We start from the raw sequence: 19,631 nt of genomic DNA, 5'->3' as shown, positions 1-19,631 counted from the left end.
CATGCCAGATATCCTTGGGCAAGATAATAACCCCATGTTTGCCTACTGGTGGTGGTCAGAGGGGCCGGCGGCACCAGTGTTTGGCTGCCTCGCCTCTGTCAGTGTAACTGTGGCTACAATGTAGCTTGCCGTGTGTGAATGACTGAATGTAGTGTAAAGCGCTTTGGGGTCCTTAGGGACTAAGTAAAGCGCTAAACAAATGCGAGCCATTTACCATCCCATCATTCATAAATCTTCTCTGATCTCTTCCTCTTACCTTACTGCTCCATATTCAACACCCTTTGTCCAATCTATACACTATACAAATCTATAAGGGCTTGTCTCTCTTTGTCTCCAGACTACTCATTTCTAATCTTGTCCATCTCAGTCACTCCCAGTGAATATTTTCAGCTCTGCCATCTCTAGCTCATCCTCCTTTTTGTTAGTGACACCTTACATCATAGCAGGTCTCACTACCACCTTGTAAACAATGCCTTTCACTCTTGCTGTTACCCTTCTGTCATGAATCATCCTTGACAGTCACCCCCATCCACTCTACCCTGCCTGCTCTATAGTAAGCGGTTTCCACATTAATAAAATAGACTTTCTGGCAGATCAGTTCTTTCTCATCATGCCTTGTTTAACTCTTGCCTGTCCCTCATACATAAAGCATTTTAAGTAGGCTTTCACTGGTATAGAAATACTGGTCAGGTTATGTGATCTAAACCTTCCCTTTCAGCCTTCTTGCTAGCCCTCTGTTAGAGATCACCCCTAACACTTATCTCCACCTGCTCCACCCTGCCCACACTCTCTTCTTCACCTCTTTTGCTTTGGATGTTTCCCCCATTTACTTCTACTGACCTTCATTCCTCCTCTCTCCATAGCATACCTCCACCTCTTCACAGTCTCTTCCACCCTTTCCCTACTTATACTACAAATCACAATGCTGTCTGCAAACACGATAGTCCTGAGACTCCTGAGTGACCTCATCTGCCAGCCTGTTCATTAATATTGCAAAGAAGAGGGCATCAGATTCCTGATGTATCTCACCCCCATCTTTCACTCCTATTTGCAGTTATTTGTAAAAATGTTTGGAATCGTATGATTTTCGTTCCACTTCTCACGTGTACACCACTTTGTATTGGTCTTTCACGTGGAATTCAAATTAAAATTGATTCATGTTTGTGGCTGTAATGTCACAAAATGTAGAAAAGTTCAAGGGGGCCGAATACTTTTGCAAGCCACGATATATCTTGTAAGATAAGATAAGATAAGATAACCTTTATTAGTCCCACACGTGGGAAATTTGTTTTGTCACAGCAGGAAGTGGACAGTGCAAAAGTTATGAGGCAAAAATTAGAATACAATAAGAATAAATACAGTACACAACTGTACAGAATAGAATAAAATAAAATAAAATACTATATACACTAGAATAAAATAAAATAAATATACAATAAGATAAAAATAGAATACAAATACAAATACTATATACAACTGAGTAAAAATACAACGATGACAGAAAGGATTATTGCACTTAGTATTATTGCATATGTATGGATGTGTGTGCTTGATCAGTTAAAGTCTTTATTATGGAGTCTGACAGCAGTGGGGAGGAAAGACCTGCGAAATCTCTCCGTCCCACACCGTGGGTGCCGCAGTCTCCCACTGAAGGAGCTGCTCAGTGCTGTCACAGTCTGCTGCATGGGGTGGGAGATGTTGTCCATCAGGGATGACAGCTTAGCCGCCGTTCTCCTGTCACTCACCACCTCCACTGGGTCCAGAGGGCATCCTAGAACAGAGCTGGCCCTTCGGATCACCCTGTTCAGTCTCTTCCTGTCCCCAGCAGAGATGCTGCCGCCCCAGCAGACCACGCCATAAAAGATAGCAGAAGCCACAACAGAGTCATAGAATTTCTTCAGGAGTGGGCCCTCCACTCCAAACGACCTGAGTCTCCGCAGCAGGTACAGCCTGCTCTGCCCTTTCCTGTAGAGGGCGTCTGAGTTATGAGTCCAGTCCAGTCTATTGTTCAGATGAACACCAAGGTACCTGTAGCTGTCCACAGCCTCAATGTCCATACCTTGGATGTTCAGTGGTTGCAGTGGAGAATGCTTGTGCCTGCGGAAGTCTACCACCAGTTCCTTGGTTTTACTGGCGTTGATCTGGAGGTAGTTCAGCTGGCACCAGTCCACAAAGTCTTGGGTCAGACCTCTGTACTCCTTGTCGTCCCCATCAGTGATGAGGCCGACTATTGCAGAGTCATCAGAGAACTTCTGCAGGAAGCACTGGGTGGAATTGTGGGAGAAGTCTGCAGTGTAGATGGTGAAGAGGAACGGAGCCAGAACCGTTCCCTGTGGGGCCCCCGTACTGCAGACGACCCTGTCCGACACACAGCCCTGAGTCCTCACATACTGTGGTCGGTCGGTGAGGTAGTCCAGGATCCAGGTAGTGAGGTGATGGTCCACTCCAGAGTTCACCAGCTTGTCCTTTAGAACCGAGGGAAGAATGGTGTTGAAGGCACTGGAGAAATCAAAGAACATGATTCTCACAGTGCTTCCAGCGGTCTCCAGGTGAGCGAGGGAACGATGTAGGAGGTGAATGACGGCATCATCCGCTCCAATGCCAGGCTGGTAGGCAAACTGAAGTGGGTTCAGTGATGAGCTTATTAGGCGCCGAAGCTGAGCCAGGACCAACCGCTCCAGGGTCTTCATCAGGTGGGATGTCAGAGCCACCGGCCTGTAGCTGTTGAGGTCCTTGGGGCGTGAAGTCTTTGGCACTGGTACAACACAGGTTTTCCAGAGCTGTGGGACTCTTCCCAACCTCAGGCTCAGGTTGAAGAGGTGCTCCATCACCCCACACAGTTGGTCCGCGCAGGACCTGACGACCCTCGAGCTGATGCCACCTGGACCCGCTGCCTTCTTGCCATTAATCCTCCTCAGTTCCCTCCTAACCTGGGTGGTTGAGAGAGACAGGCTGGAGCCTTGTGTTGAGTGTGTATTGGATGCTGTTGTTGGGGGTGGGGGGGAGTGAGCAGGGTGAATAGAGGAGGTGTGAAGTGTCTGACTTATTTGAGCTACCCTACTAAGTCCAGATGTACTAAATAGAGGACATCATGTGCTTTCTCATGTGCTTGGGTGGCCTCTTTGAGTTTCAAAGAGGAAGAAAATCAAACAAAAAAGTTCAATAGTTAGATTCTCTTTTCCTTAGTTCTCTGGAGGATATGCTGTCTCTAGGCCCACAAAGACACAGTGCCAACTCCTTAACTTCTTTATACTTCTCTGTTAAAACTCCTAAAGAAAACATGGCATCTCTAGTCCTCTTTCTCAGCATGAAGCCATACTGCTGCTCACTGATTACTTAAACTAGCTTCAACTCTTTTCCATAGCTTCATAATGTGGCTTATTCCTCTGTAGTTACTACACATGACCCTTGCTCTTAAAAACTGGCGCAAGATACCTAGTCCAAGTAGGTGAAATGCAAAATAGGTTCATTTTTAAGTCCAGGTAGGTCAAGAAAATAAATTCTTGATCTGCTTGGACTAACATTGAAGCTATTTGGGGTTTTGCCAAGACTGAGCAAATCCCATATGGTGAGGAAGGCCAAAAAGGTCCTAGAAAGTACACAAATTTAAAAATATAACCAAGAACAGCAAAAACAGGATGTTTTTGTTAAATACATTTATTTGTCACGGAACAACTGCAACCCCCGCCCCCCCAAAAAAACAAAAAACCCCAAACACTACACACTGTCAGTGCAGACTCTTATTTAAATACTGAACAAACATATTAGCAATTTGTCCCGTGTTTTCTGTCGGGTGCAGCTTGGTGTAGCTGATGAACTGGCGCCGTAATTTCCGCAGCTCTGCCATGTTGACATTTCTGGTGAGCTCAATGTTTAACAGCGAGTTAAGGAACAAGAAAAATACCACAGGTAGAACCTAACAGAAGCCCAAATTATCTCCAAGCCCCAGTATTGCATTTAAACCTTTGAGCAGGACAACAGGACGAAATAACCTGTACTGAATGTTGCTGGCATCATTTCAAATTCAGATTATGCCCATTTTATTAAAGGTTGGCCAGAACAGAAGATGATGTGCTTTTAAGTTATGCTGTGCTTGGACCAACATCTTCAAAGAAGAAAATCAAAGTGGCTGGTTCTGAGAAGGTGCTTCACAGTCCTGCAACCAATGAAAATCCACAAATATAATTTGGTTTCTCCCCACCACACATCCCACAGCATGCAATTACAGACAAGACCTTTAACATTGCTTAGTAGATCCACCTTTCTTTTAAGTCATGTGATGGCCACACATTCCTCCACCTCCTCATCTAATGCTTTCAGATAGAACAGTGTTGTCCCCCCCGCTATTGAGGGGAGGTGATTAACCCCGGGAGGTAAACGAAAATTAGCATTTCACACAGTCATTAAATATGACAGACGTCCCACACGGAACTACAAAAATCTGTTTAATGTGAAAATATTAATCAAAATTGTGTGTTCAAAATAACTGGGCACACGCAAGTTGTGTTTAAAAAAGGATATCTTTTCCGAAGCTCCTGGAACTGTGATAAGATCCCCGGGAACGCTCGTCTTCTGGGCGTTAAAAATCGCCTGAAAACATTTAATTACATTTATCAAACACACATATAAAAATGAATTTTTAAAAAAGGGATCTCTACAAAGAGTATAAGGAACAATGAATCAGAATTAGAGAAGTATTTACTCCTCTTAATTTATTTTGCTGGAAACTTTTGCAGATATTGTGCAACAGAACGTCGTGATCTGTGTGAAATCGCAAAAAGAAGGAAGTGCAACATGTGGCATGCTAACAAATACATGAGCTCAAAACAAAGACAAAGAGGAGGTTATTTTTTATTATTGATTTTTTTTGCTGATTTATATGTTTTTACTCTGTTGCCTTGTTTTGGTAATCATGCCATGCTCATGTCATGAATGGCAGACAGAAATTCCCACACTTACAACGTGCAGGGGTGCATTCATTTTTTATTAAACGTTGGACAGTCAGCAGTTAACAGCTAAAGCTGTCGATTGTTTTTATAATCCTTTCAACACTTTGGATTTTAGCATTGAGATCCAGGAATTTCACACAGCCACAGTCAGTACTTTAACATTGATCGCAGGATGTAGATTTTCACTCCATGACTGTGAAAAAATCTCACTGACCTAATAATATTTGTGGGCATTTACTCAAATCTTGAGCTCAACATCTGAGTCCTGTGATTTTATTGTGTTTTAAACAAATCTTTATAAACAGCAAGTACCCATTCATATAGTTTAAATGCCTAATGCCAAATGTAGTTATCCCCAAACTTTTAACGACTTTAGACCGGTTCCCCTCAAATCAGTTGTAGTGTAAATATTTGGAAACAATGGTGAAATCAGAGATTTTAAGGCCCACTGAGCATGTGCTTGACCCCATTCACTTTACCTCATGCTAAACTGATGTTACTCATGCTGAAAACCAGTTCAACGTGATTGACAAAAGTGAATAAAATGAGGCAAGCAAAAAATATGATCACTGATTTTAGATGCACTCATAAACACAATGTCACATCTATTAAGGGTCAGACTGTTGAAGTTCAGTGTTATGAATGTCTTTGAAGCTGTGTGCACCAGCGAGTCTCCCGTTTGAGAAGGCTTTCTGGTTTCCACATTGATAAAACTGCGATGGGTTTATTTTATCGTTCTTTTGTTTAATCCGATTTATCTCTTTCTTTGGGCTTGTGGTCTGGATACTTATCTGTAAACGAATCGAACTGTTCAGTCATCTAACAGGCTGACTGGTGAACCACAGCTGAACTTAGAGCCCCTGCACCTAGGAAGCCTGCAGCGGTTGGCTGGTTCACTTTTTCTTGACGACTCACACCCTTTGCAAGGTGAATGTAATAGACCGACAAGGTTTAATTAACAGCTTTGTTCGAGCAGTCATTACTTCACAGGAACAGCTATGTCACTTTCAAGGGCTACGTGATAACCAAAATTAATTAGAATTAGCTGTTATTTAATTTCATATTTTGCACTATGCGCATTTGTTGTCCATTTGCATGTGTTTGCATATGAGGATGGATGACTCACGACTGCAGAACAGTAACCTGTACCTGAACCTGAACCGGGCTATTATTGTGTGCCAAGATAAATACCTCATCAGCGCTTCACTCATAATTGCATCTTGGCTGGCGATGTAACGTATAAAGCTGTAAATACATGTAATACCTTCTGAGTCATAGAACAAAGTCTACATTATGCAGAGGAATGTTGATACCCCAACAAAGGATTTGTAAACATTTTTCTGAAAAAGACTCTTCTGTCATATTTCACTTAGAATATGACATAACTCAAAAAGCAGTCCAGCTCAGTGAAAAAAATATCATGGGAAACTACCTGAATGACCAGTAAATGATGTGAAACTAGAAAAAACAAACAAACAAACAAAAAAAAAACATACCATCAAGACATCTTGAGTGATCTTGTCCAACTCGTATAAAAAGTTTGCTGATGACAGTGGTTGCTACAGAGAAGAAAAGAAAATAGGTTTCCTTCACAATCAGACAAAACAAAACAAAACACATGCATGCAGTAAATATTGTAGATTTCCAGACTGATTGTAACTAGTGTCTCTTAGGCTATGTCCACACTAATGTGCTTTCGTTTGAAAATGCATCGTTTTCTCTCCGTTTTGGCCTCCCGTCCACACTGAGTCTCGAAAATGCATACATTTGAAAACGGTGCTGTCGCGTCGCAGTGTGGACAGCGAAAACGGAGCCATTTGGAAAACGATGACACATTTTAGTCATGTGATGCAGTCAAGTGACCAATTAAACTAAGTTAGCGGAGGGCATTATACAGCGGTTGCTTTGTTTGCTCTCAATTTTGACAGCCCTATTAAAGATTACTATCAGTTTGCACATGCTTCAGACAGCTTTTCTTCAAATTCTTTAATTCTCACTCGCTTTTGCAACTTTGTACTTTTGTGTTGCCCTCAGCAACAACTCCACCTCATTGTTAGTCCGTTTAAAAAACTCGGTGCTTCTCCTCGACATTTTGCCGCGACGTTTCAAGGAGCCGGAAAGTAAATAAACGGCAGACAGAAATGAGGCAAGTCGAATTGTCTTTTGTTTCAAGCATGCGCAGTACTGGAACCTAAGCGTTTTCGGGCCGTTTCAACGTGGACGGACAACTCTGTGAAAATGACTGAAAGCGAAAGTGTGGATGCGGAGCATTTTCAGACGAAAACGCCGTTTTCAAATCTATCCGGGCTAGTGTGGACGTAGCCTTAGACTTACACTCTGAGTAGACTGGTTCGGTGGGGGTGCTTTTCTTTTGAAAAGCGCATCAGAAATGGCTTCAACTGGAAGTGTGTCATCTTTCAGAATAGTGAAGAGAGGGCTGTCCCATCGGTTTCTGGAATCCGGAGCTTCAAATCGCTGAACTAATGCGTCAAAGCTTCAAAACACCAAATGCATGTGAGACAGTTTGCAAAAAAAATAAAAACAAAAACAAAAAAGACATGCAACAGTGGAGGTAAGGTAAGAGTCGTGCTCTCATACTGAGGCTTCTCACTCACATGTCCTGATTGTACTCATCAGCAGCATCTCTGTTTGTGTTCCATAATGAGCTCTCTTCATGGGACGTCAAACTGTAGACCTTAACAAAGAAAACCCGCAAACATACCACGATTGCATATGAAGGTAACATTTTTTCAAAATGTATGTTTAATTGTCTACTTACCAAGCAGTGTGGAGTCTGTGCATGTTTGATGAGGCAGAACAGTTCATAGCGGTAGCCTGTAACATATTTAAATTTTAAACTACAAATCACAATATTTAATGTAACTGTGACAATTACAGAATAAGTAGTAAGACTTACCTTTTATGTAATTTAATGAGTCTAGAATAACAATGTCATCCTTGTTGACTTTCCTAAAAAAAAAAAAAAAAAAAAACAACCCAGAAAAACCAAAAAAAGAATTAGCATTAAAATATGTGTGGGTTTTGTGCAACATCAGCTCCTACAACAGATTTTTAAACACTCACCTCTCCACTTCAGCTTTCAGAGACGCTCTGACAGTTTTCTCCTTTTGGGAATCTGAAACAGTTCCAGTAAAATTAAGTAAATGCAGAAGTCTGCCCAGTTGAAGCAAACAGTCTCCTTAGTCATGTTAACAATTACGGAAATAATAAAGAACTAAAATTTTGAAAAACAAAATGTTTAATTCTAAAAGCATAATAGCAATGTAACAGTAACACAGTTAAAATGATCAGGTCCAAGTGATGTGCCATGTCATATCACCCACAATAATAATATGAATATCAAAGTATCATATTATTATGTAGTTGCTATAGCAACATCCTGCTTAAATTCCCTAATGCACACAACGAGACAAGCCCAGGCATTTGTGAGAGCAAGAGCCTCTGATGGTCATTTGGTAGCTAAAAAGGGAGTTGAGTCAACAACTTTCAGCAAAGCAGTGTACTTTTCAAAATATCCAAGAAAACTGTTGTCACTAACTGTGGACACAAACTTGCAGCTTGAAGCAAAAAACCCAGGTTTTTTTTTAGTTTTTTTTTTTTTACCACCAGTCTATAAAGGAGGAGATACAATCAGCTGGTTATGTTAGACCCAGAAGTAAATAAAATGACTTCACTGAGCATGGCCGGCTGCACGCGTTATTGTTAAACTAAAGTATTAAGCAACTACTTTATACTTAAAATTTGCAGGGAAAACACTACCCAGGCTTATGACTTATGCTGTGTCACTGTATCTGTTGCTGTGTTATTACTTTTGCACAATAATGCTGCTGCCATTGTACCATTGCTCTTCAAATTAGGAAGTGTGTCATCAATAACAGCAGCTCATTGGAGAAGGAGAATTGAAACTGCCCTTCAGTTACTCATTTAGGAATCCTGCTGCTGCAAACGTCGATAAAATGTCGCTTCCCCCCCCTACATCATAATAAATCTCATAATCGCAAGTGTTTTTTGAAATGTCATGATATATTTCCCATTCCTAGTACCATACTACTCTATTACTAGCAGTTTCCGCTTACATGTGATTTCAGGGGTTTGTAAAAGTAGAATGGGCGCTATCAGGCAACTCTGCTGTGGAACCAGCTCCCAGTTTGGCTTACAGGACACTCTCTCTACTTTTCAAATTAGCCTGAAAACTTCCACTTATGACAAATCCTATAGTCAGGCTTGGATCCAATCTCTTAGGAATATAGCTGCTGCTGAGGGATTTTCCACTATGCCGTAAGCACATCGACTTGATGCCCCTTTCACTCCCTATGCATTTATATGCTACTACAGCATGAAATTAACTTTTGTTCTATTTGTTGCTAATAGTCTCCTTTCTTTCCTCTAGCCTCCAACCAATCATCCTCGATGGTTGCCCCTTCTTTAACTGGTTTTGTAGGGTCTCTTACTGTTAAAGAGCAATCCTTCTTCCCCACCTTCGCCAGGTGCCCGTTCATAAGAGATTACTGGACTGTCTCTACTACTAACTACTACTGCTGCTAACGCTAAATAAGTAAAATTAATTGAATAGTAGCGCTCATAAAGCAGCCGAACACAGTTGTAATTGTCATGAACTTTAAAGCCGCCCCAAGCATCGATAAGGGCAAACGCTGAATAAGCACTCCTGCCTCTGTTGTTTATTCCCCCGGCTAAGCTTCGTGTAAGGCCGGTAATGTTACCTCAGTATTATGTGGCTAATAACATACAAAAATATGCCAAGTAAGACTGAAAGCCCTGGAAGCTGAAAAGCTTTAAGAAGCACACTAATGAAGGCGTGCTAAGCTTACTTGCCTGCGTAAACAGTGTTTTTCTCAACGCCCAGGCTTCCGTCTCCAACAATATGAACCTTTCTTTCTGTGCTTTCTTCAAAATACACCTTCAGCTCTTCTGCCCTTCGTGACTTACCACTACAGGGATAACCACACATCACTATTAGGGGCATAACTGGGGCTAGTTGCCACTCAAACTACCCTGGGATGTGATAAAAAGCACGTTGCCACTTTCACCCGGATATGTTAACTAAAAGCGGTTTTTCCCCTTACCGACCGGCAGGGGGCGCCAGAAACTTGATTATCTGAAGGTACTGTGTGTGTGCGAATGTGACTTGAACATAGATGAAAACACAGACTTCCAATACATTCTCTGCGCTTTTAATAAAGTCATAGACAATATAAAGTAAAACAACAGAAGTGTTTCTCACTTGCCAACATATACGTGTTATGTTAGACAAAAAACAAAACATAATTTAGCTGATTTTCACAAGAGCAGAAACCCTCTTCATCAGCAGGATGTCACGCAACAACTGATCGAACTGGATGTCCTTCTTCTCTAAATGCATGAGAAAAACACAGAAAGCTGTACAATGGAAGGATTAACAGCGGTATTAGACTGAGTAATAATACATAACTCACCTGTCTAGTGCCTGCTCTCCTTGTGTTTGTTGGGCAGTTTTCAGAATATGGATGAGGAGCGCCTGCAGGTCTTCCACTCCGTGCAGAGGTCTCACATCTCTGCCTTCAGCTGTATCTTTTATATTCTCAAAGGCAGAATTCACAAAGGAACTATCCACAATGCTCTTCTTGCCCATGAAATGTCCTTATTAAATGAAACATGCAAACTCTCTGTAAATATTGCATTTTCAAACAGAACAAAGAAACAATCATTCAGCAGTGTAATTTTTAACTTACCCGTTGCCCACAGATTCCCCCTGGGATTCACCTTGAGCTTTGAAACTTTATTTCTCAGCTCAGTCAAATCAAGAGTCATTGAAGTTGTCAAAGCAATGTATGAGATAAGGATGAAAGAAGACAGGAGTCCTCCCCTGCACATCTTTGTCACAGTGCCTTTCATTTCTCAGATGTGCTTCCAATTAATTTGGAGCTGGTCAATTAAAAGAAATCTCTTCTGTTACTTTGGGTACAGGCAGTTATACTGAGACAGGATCGGCTTAATATTCTAATGGGATGAAGTCATCCATCTGTGGTTGTTGCTTATTGGATGCATGATGCACATTAGAGTGCCTTGTGCCTTTCTGACTTGCTGTGACGATTTTAAGCACGTGACCTCGTCGCAAAACTACTGATTATCACACCCCGATTACATTAAATTCTTTCAACCCAGCAGGTCTGTAATGAAAGACAAGACAGAGCAGATCTGTAATTAAATGCACCAATTTATTTGTAAGTACTTTAATGTAACAGCAAGGCACGTAGGCCACTGCATGCTGAACAGATGAAATGGCTTAAGAAATGCTGTAAATCCAAGTTTAATTGGCTACTGTAGGTACACAAATTCTTAACCAAGTCCTCACTGTACACAGTATCAAAAAGTACAAATATCTTTCGACAAGCATTACAAAAAGACAAACAGTGAACAAGTAATTCCTCTCAGCCCCTGCAGGTAAGCAGCTGCAGTGTGGTGATTCGAGGGCTTACAGAGAATCAAAGAGCTCACACAGCACTTTCATAGAAAAGTTCACTTGTCAGTTGAGTCAATATGACCATAAAAAGACTTAATGTCATTCCCAAAATAATTTATAAAATTTATTAATGTGGGATAATACATTTTTAAAACTAATTTTTTTACATTGCACTGAGATTAACTGCAACTTCTCGAAGCCTTTCGACGTTTGACAATCACTGCCATTTACCACGGAGGTAGGAACTGTCACGTAGTCAATACAAAACGAGGTGTCGCTTCACATATCAGAGCCTGCAACCGAAAAGTATCCCCCTTTTGCCAAGTGCTAATCTAAGATATTTTTTTATTTTAAGTCACTGCATTCCCATTCACGTTCCCAGGTGCTGATTCATAAAACATTAACTCTGACATGCTGATGAATTTCACTCTCACACCTTCTCTGGATCATCCTCAACAAATGTACCCTGATTTGACGTAACATTGACCGTTCACTTGCTGGAAAAAAAACCCAAAAACCAAAAAAAAAAAACCCCAAAAAAACCAAAACCCACTTCTGGCAATTTGAGGTATTTTCAATACAGCAATACTGCTGCAGAACACATGTAATACCTCTTCGTTTCTCCCAAACACGTGAAAGAACACCCCCAAAACAGACAGTATAAAATTGTTTTGTTTTGAAAAAAAAAAAGGCCAAACCATGAACTTGTAATTACTGCTTTTACATGAACAATCAATTATACTGTGTTTCGTAAAAAATAAAAACCTACTAATATTAAAAAAGCAGCCTGAATCCTTCAGGATTTAGTGTGAGGCATTAAATAATTTGAAACAATACCTGAAACTCTACCAATACACTGTTACAATAATCAATACCAGACCGTAAAACAAACACACATTCCTGAGTCTCCTGCCAGGGTGGATGGAAAATGTTAAGCAAAAAATTTTGACGAAAAAAGAAAAAAACAGAAGGGGGAAATGTTTAACCGTAGTACGAGTGATGAGTGCAGTTATATGTGAAAGGCAAGATTAATATATTACCAACATACAAGGTTAAATTAAAAAACAAAAAAATAATATGAAAATATTTGTTCTGTATTAAATATATGTATCTGCTGGAATATACTGCACCGCCTCTAAATAGGTTGTCCAAATTAAAGGCATTACATCTTTGTACCACCTGCCTAAAAACATCAAGCATCCCTTATGACTTTCACATGAAAACTGAGGATATTAAAGCAGCTTTAAACAGGAGCTGAGGTGGCTCTCACTGCTGGAGAGAGACTGCTTGTGTCTGAGAGTGAGTGCTCAGATTTAAGTTACAGTCTGTGCTCGTGGAGCAGTGCGGACTTTCTTGCTCTCCGGCCGGTGAGGGATCAGATTTGTTTAGCTGGTGAAACAAATCGTTTTCCTCATCAGATTCTGCTGATCCAGCCAGCTGATTATCCTGCTCCTTCTCTTTAATATCTCCCTCTACTTTTTTCTCCTCTTCCTCTGGATCTTTGACTTTGTGTACGATGAAAAGATGTCTATTGAGAGACAGCACGGACGTGAAACACAGGCCACAGTGAAGGCACTGAGGAGTGTTCTCGTCGGTTTTATGCTGAGGTATATGCTGCTGGAACTCTGTGCTGTTGTCTGTGACGAAGCCACACTTCGAACAGCGGAACTGAGTTTTCAGACGCTTAGCTGAAGGAGCCTCGAGACTACCTGCAGGATCCTGAACCTCCATCTGTGTGCCCACATCAGGTGTTGCTGATACAAGCCTCTGGAAATCACAAGTTATGCAGTTTAGACCAGTGAGCAGATTGGAAGCATTTATGTTTGTGTTGAGAAATAATAAATTGCTACCTTGTCCAAAGCATTTTTGTCTACTTGGATGGGCATTTTTGGCATTTGGCTAAGATCAGGATTTTTTATTCCATGCATAAGGCTGATGTGGTTCTTCAACATCACACTTGACGTGAATATTGTCTTCTTGTCCATGCAATACCTAACAAACAGGGATGGAGCAACAATTAAAAACTGCTTTGTGGCCAAAGTTACTATTATTATTTATACATTTTCAAAATCTTACCAACAGGTATAAGTCCTCTTTTTCCCATCATGATCATTGCGAATGTGTCGTCTCAGACTGATTGCAGTGTTGAAAGACAACACACAGTGTCGACAGGGATACTTCTTCACGGACTGTTGACAAAAAAATAAAAATAAATAATTTGTAGGAATGACAAGATGAGCTTAAGTGAATTATTTAAGCATCAGCCTTGAAACAGACAATTTTGGATCTAACTGGGAATTCAAACCAGAATAAAAATGCATCTTGCTTATACTGGTTGACCTAAAAACTCTGACTTAGAGGTACAGGACTCATTTCTGCCCTACTGCTCGTTGGCTACTCACAGCTGTGAAATACTACTGGTCCAACTAATAGTATTTCCCAAACACGTACTCAACTAAGTATTTTTTTCTACTGGTTCAATTACTTTATTTCCATTACGCACAAAAACAAAATATGTTCATAATAAACATAATAAACCTCACCCACCCCTTCTATTTTTTTATTTTTATTTAACTTGAGTCACAGTTTACAGCACAGGGGACTCTCATCACTTCTGTTATTTTTATCTACTATATTTTTATTTTATTCTGTATTTCATTCTAACAGAACAAACTAGGAAAAAGTGTTTGCTTTGAGAACGTTATTGTTTCAGTTTCTTGAGCTGGAAATTCTGTGCTATTTTGGTGTAGTGATGAAAGCTCTACAGCTTTCTCCATGATCCATCTCGAGCTAAACGTGTTGCATAGTAATATGTATAACAGTATGGTAAAATATGTAAAGCAGTATAGTAAAAAGAAAATAAACAAAACAGAGCAGTGTGTATGGGGAATAATTTTGCATTTGTACTCATTTGGTAGCAGGGTAAGACGATTTCTACTCAGTGTGAACTGAGGCCCAATGAGTCTAAAAACTCACTGTGTATCCTGGAGAAAGCAGAGGGCATGGGAAAAAAAGGAGGGTGGTGGTAATTGGCAAGCTGCTCCAGAGTAATACTGTATATTCTACATGACCCAGTTTCAATTCAAAACACAAATTTTACATTCTTAAAAAAATAAAAATAATTGTGTTTATATGGAAAAATGCCAATTCAAGGCATCTAAACCCAGGTACCACAGTTTTAATACAGGAACCCAGACAAGGCTTTACATGATTTACTGATGTTGCTGTCTGAGCGGTCTTCTGTGGCACACTGTCGGTATATCTGTCAAGATTTTAAGACACCAACTCAAGACATAAGAGCGCAACACTCAGTAATGTTTTGCATCAGCAGACGTCAGTGCGGGGTCAGTGCACCCTTACCTTTCCGTGTGTGGTCTTCAAATGGGAAACGTAGGCATCTCGCTCAGTGAACTGCTGCAGGCACTCGTTACATGTCCATCCAGCGGGTTTCACACGATTTAGGATTTTGCTGTCTTGCTCAGATTTCTCTCTAGTAGCAACTGTTTGTTTAATAGGGTAGTGACTCTTCTGTTTTTGGATAGACTGAGACTCCTGGTGCAAGTCAGCATGCTTAGTTTCTTTCTTCTTCTCTGTCTCTTCAATCGTGTTTCCTACATGCACACCCTGCAGAACAGGAAACACAAAATTCACATTATTATGCTCAAACGTATTTACACAGTAACATTTAACTGTTTCTTTGCTGGTGTTTTAACAAAAGAACACTACTGCTGGAGCATAAGTTAATGATTTCCCGTGTTGATTGATCTGTATCAGGTGTATGGTTTTAAAGGTTTAAAAAAAAACCAAAAAAAAACAAAACCAAAAAAGTAAACATGATAGGACACAGCACCTTACTTTTACTGGATGCACTTTATAACTCTTCTATGGACTAAGGAACCTTTTTTTCCCCAGATGTCTGACAACTTTAGCACAAATCATTTTAGATAAGAAGTGTGGCCGCAAATATAAACTCCTATAGACATCCTAAACTCCTAAAGGATCACTTGCAGGGAATATATTAAAAAATACTGACAACCATCAGTGCTACACCTCACCAGTGCTTACTGACCACTTTTTATGTCTGAGAGGTAAAAATGATAAACATGTAAAACATCTAAATAAAATGCATATATTTAATTCTAACCTTGAAATGCTGCATTAATAGCAGCTTTTGTGGAAAGACTGAGTTGCATTCTGGACACTTAAATACAGACGTAACACGCTTGCTGGAATTCTGATAGAAATGCTGAAACAGTAGCTGCTTTTTCTTGAACATTTTCTCACAGGAACACTTTAAGATTAACCTGCAAAAAGAAAGCAAAAACTGTTAAAGCAGCCTATGAGGAGAAGCCCACAGTTTTCAACCGTCAGGTCATGAGATGTTAACTTACTCTGGAGTTGTTTTGCTAGTACTGTGTTTATTTTTCAAATGCAGTTCACAGTTGTCGGAGGTCTTGAATGCAACCGGGCAGATGGAGCACTTGTACAAGACCTCACAGTGTTTTTCTTCGATATGAGTCTTTTGTCCTTGAAGGGTCCGGAAAACCATATCACAGTGAAGACATCTGGAAGAAAAGGAAAACATAATTGTTGCAACAGTGCACTGTACACTGTGGGTTTTTTTTTAAAAAAACCTGCATTTCTTGCCAAGTTACTCACTTGTACCAAGCCTTGCGAGCATAGTGCAGGCAGTTTTCCCTGACGTGCTTTTGGATGTCTGCAGAACGACACAGGGAACCACACTCAGGGCAGCAGTAAGGGGACTTATGTGCATGAATGCGTAGGTGAGCTCTGAAACTGCACTTGTTGGGCAGCAGCATTGAGCAACCTTTACAGATCTGGTATTTCACAACAGAACAGAACAAAAAGACAGTTTTGAGTGGAAAACAAACAAACAGTGGTGCCATTAAAAAGGACAAATCTGGTGATAGAGAAAATACATTTGTTTTTATAGAAAACAATCCAATTAACAGCTACAATGAAGTAAGTAATTATACAAAGCAGTATTCTCTCTTTAGCTAGAATAAGCTTACTCATCTGTACCTCAGTAATCAATCAGAAACAGATCAGATAAATTATCTACAAAGTGGCACCAGGCATCGTGTTGCTTCATTATGATAAATCTATGCCCTGAAGCGCACTTTTCTACTTTGATTTGAGTGACTTTTACAGATTAAAAACATTTAAGAGTAAGCACTAATAGGCTTAGATACTTGCTAAATTCTGCAAGGTGGTCTTCTCAAGTGATTTGTTGTCACCCTTATACTTGAAAATGTCAATTAGCTACTCACCAGTTCTTCTGTATCTTCTGACAGCTTCTGGTAATGGCCTGCGAGTGCTTTGTAGTCAGGCAACTGCTTGTTACACTCCAAACAACGGAGTCGATGGCGGATGACGCTTTCCGGATACAAGGGCAGGACAGGCTCACTTTTAGGCAAGACTAATGGCGAGGAGTAAGTGCCCACACTAACCAGTTCACTACTCAGGGGTACAAACATTTTTTCTTCTGCTATGGGCTTCAAATTGAGCTGTGTGCACTGCATCACTGTGCCACCGTTCTTGTGTTCCCTTGCATGAGCCAACAAGGCACACTTGTTAAAAAACACCAAAGTCTTTGCGCAGTGTGTACATCCTACTTCAATGTGGACACTCCTCCTACTGTAATGAAATGCGAGGCTCTTCTCCACCCCAAAGGAGTCCCCACACTCGAGGCAGCAGTATCCATGTGGTGGAAGGTTGATATTGGTTCCCGGAGGTGGGTTCAAGTTTGGCACATATGTAGGCACAGGGTTGGCACTGTTCAACAGTCTGTTTAAAGTTCCCGCAGATGGGTTCGGATTAGACAGGTGGGGATAAGAATTGGCTGTTTTGACCTGATGCACTAATGGGACAGTACTGTACACTGTGGAGGAGAGTGTGCGTTGACTTTGTTGATAGGAGGTGGTTCGTGCAGCTACTGAAGCAGCAACGCTGTGAGGGACAAGGTTTAGACTAGCTAAGTGCATTGCTTTTGGAAGGAAGTTTGTGGTAGTTGCATGGCCTGTAGTGGCTGATACTCTCTTTGGTTTGTGCACTTGATGTGCGGCAGATCTTTTGACTTTAGTATTACGGACTACTGGTGCAGAGCGCATTACACCTGACCTCCGGGAGTTTTCCTCCGACTTCCTGTTTGAAACTTTTGCCGAAGCTGTATTGGCTGCATTACCTTTACTTGGCACCCCAACAACACCATCAGGAGCTTGAGACTGATGTGGAGATGCATTACAGTATGAATCATCACTAATCATACTCTGCGATGGAGAGGATTCGTAGGCAGAATGCACGTCTTCATTTTCTGAATCTGGGAGCACACTGGTGACGGTACGCTTGATCTGCCCAGATGTGGTTTTAATGGTCTTAATCCTGACCTTAGGTATGGCTGGAGGTGAACCAGATACCACTGCAGGGGATGCTTTGCCACTACTGTCACTGCAGATACTCACAGGGCTATCAGGTGGTTTCCTTAATCGTTTTACTGCTTCAAGTGGACTTCTGGGGCTTCGTGGGGATATGGGGACCTTGGGGCTAGCTTTCATGCAGTCACTTTGAACAGCTGGGGATTCTCTGTGATCTGTCTGCTCATTGGGATCTTTTCTAGCATTCAGAGCCACCAGAGCGTCAAGACAAGAGGATAATTTACATGTCTGTGACTTGACATGTGGATAAGGGGCAATAAGGGATAAGGGAACAGTCACTGGTGCTCCTGAATTCCAGTTGGTTTCAGTGAAGTTCTGGTTTCCTAATTGTGGAGGAAATTCACTGTGTAGTCCAGGTGTTTTCTCTGCTTCACTACTACCACAGATGTCAGAAAGCTCCTCGCTTCTACTACTTTCTGCTCCTTTAATCCTCTGTATGCTTTCGTAATTATTAGAGTCCTTGGAAGAGTTATCAAACATGCTAAGGTCCATTCTTTTGGGATTGTGACAGACTGAAGTGTCCAAAACTGAAGCTTCTGGGAAACATAGTCTGTCTTCGTTTGGAAGTATTTCCTCTCTGCTTGATTGGGTGTTTTCATGCTCAGGACTGGAGACTGGACTTAAATCTGAAAGTGCCTGAGGAAACAATGGTGCCTCATCTGGTATAGGTGGCTTTCCAGAAAGCTCACTTGAAGCCTTCCCATTCAATGTGGACACAAATGATTTGGAGAAGCTGGTATTAGTTGTCTCAGCAGAGGTCACAGAAGTGTCTTGTCCCCTAAATCCATTTTGCAATGTTGGTCCCGAGTGAAGTCTATCACTAAATTCTTCAAGTAACTCCTGCCGACTTGTATTTTTCACAATAACACTTACAGCTGGGACATCTGAGGGTGGTATAGCTTGGTTAGTCAGTAAGCTGTCATCCAGACACATCTCTGTGTGTTTCAGCTGACTTTCTGTTTCCTCATGACTCCCCTGGATGGGCTCTTTGGCATCCAATCCAGTGGCATCTGGGATGTCAAAAGCTGCCAGGAGATCATCAAAATCTGGGGTCTTCATGTCACCCATGGCCGTACAGTCTCACAAACCTACAGAAAGACGCAGCTGTGACTTAGCATGAGCACAAAGAACTGTTACAATAAAAAACTAAAAGAGAAAAAAAGCTGTTTTATAAACTGAAGAGTAACTATTTAGCAAATGAGACGCGTCATATGTCAACGCTAGCTTTAGCCAGCAAGCTAAACGTGGGCAACATCTCCAGCGCTAATGCTAAATATGCAATAAAACACGCACAACACAAGCGATTTAACAGATAGCACAAACTTTAAACCCACTCACTGGACAAATTATATGACAGATGCACACAGGAGCCAGCTAACAAGCTAGCTGTAAAATGGAGCTAAGCTAGCGAGTTAGCCCCCATCTTAGCAACATGCTACAGCGTAAATAATTCAGCCAAACGAGTAAAGTCGTCACGTAATGATACACAGGGTGCTCACCATTTGATCCGAGTGTGTTAAACAGCTCTAGTAAACTAGCTACTCAGCCATTTAACTGTCTGCACTAAATATTCGCAGGCTAGGCTGTTTTAATGTTTCATAGCTAGGCTACAAGCTACTAACGTTAACTTCGTTTTCCTTTTCCTCAGTGGGAAATTGAAACCCTCGGCGCTGTCTTACAGACCTGAGGTTGCAGCGGGAGTGACCGCTTTCAACGACAGTACTAAAGGTCCACCAAAATATTTAT

The 19,631-nt window shown here is 41.2% G+C and overlaps 2 protein-coding genes across 2 annotated transcripts; both read right to left on the bottom strand.

Annotated features, from left to right (window-relative positions):
* Positions 1-3,641: 3,641 nt before the first annotated feature.
* kti12 (KTI12 chromatin associated homolog) lies at positions 3,642-10,036 on the bottom strand. Its single transcript, XM_004553172.4, has 9 exons — positions 9,804-10,036; positions 8,034-8,085; positions 7,867-7,919; positions 7,729-7,784; positions 7,565-7,644; positions 7,284-7,443; positions 6,446-6,508; positions 4,522-4,590; positions 3,642-3,871 (listed from the first exon to the last, which is right to left on the bottom strand). Exons 1-9 carry the CDS (start codon positions 9,952-9,954, stop codon positions 3,728-3,730), a joined length of 828 nt encoding a protein of 275 aa, XP_004553229.2. The 5' UTR covers positions 9,955-10,036; the 3' UTR covers positions 3,642-3,727.
* Positions 10,037-11,166: 1,130 nt separating this feature from the next.
* znf592 (zinc finger protein 592) lies at positions 11,167-19,548 on the bottom strand. The gene is made up of 9 exons (XM_004553174.5): positions 19,385-19,548; positions 16,722-18,973; positions 16,090-16,268; positions 15,822-15,995; positions 15,575-15,734; positions 14,791-15,054; positions 13,507-13,619; positions 13,281-13,422; positions 11,167-13,197 (listed from the first exon to the last, which is right to left on the bottom strand). Exons 2-9 carry the CDS (start codon positions 18,951-18,953, stop codon positions 12,697-12,699), a joined length of 3,765 nt encoding a protein of 1,254 aa, XP_004553231.1. The 5' UTR covers positions 18,954-18,973; positions 19,385-19,548; the 3' UTR covers positions 11,167-12,696.
* Positions 19,549-19,631: the final 83 nt, after the last annotated feature.

Source organism: Maylandia zebra, linkage group LG7 (assembly GCF_041146795.1).
Source record: "Maylandia zebra isolate NMK-2024a linkage group LG7, Mzebra_GT3a, whole genome shotgun sequence".
NCBI classification, from domain to species: Eukaryota; Metazoa; Chordata; class Actinopteri; order Cichliformes; family Cichlidae; genus Maylandia; species Maylandia zebra.
This window is presented reverse-complemented; position numbering and strand designations above follow the sequence as displayed.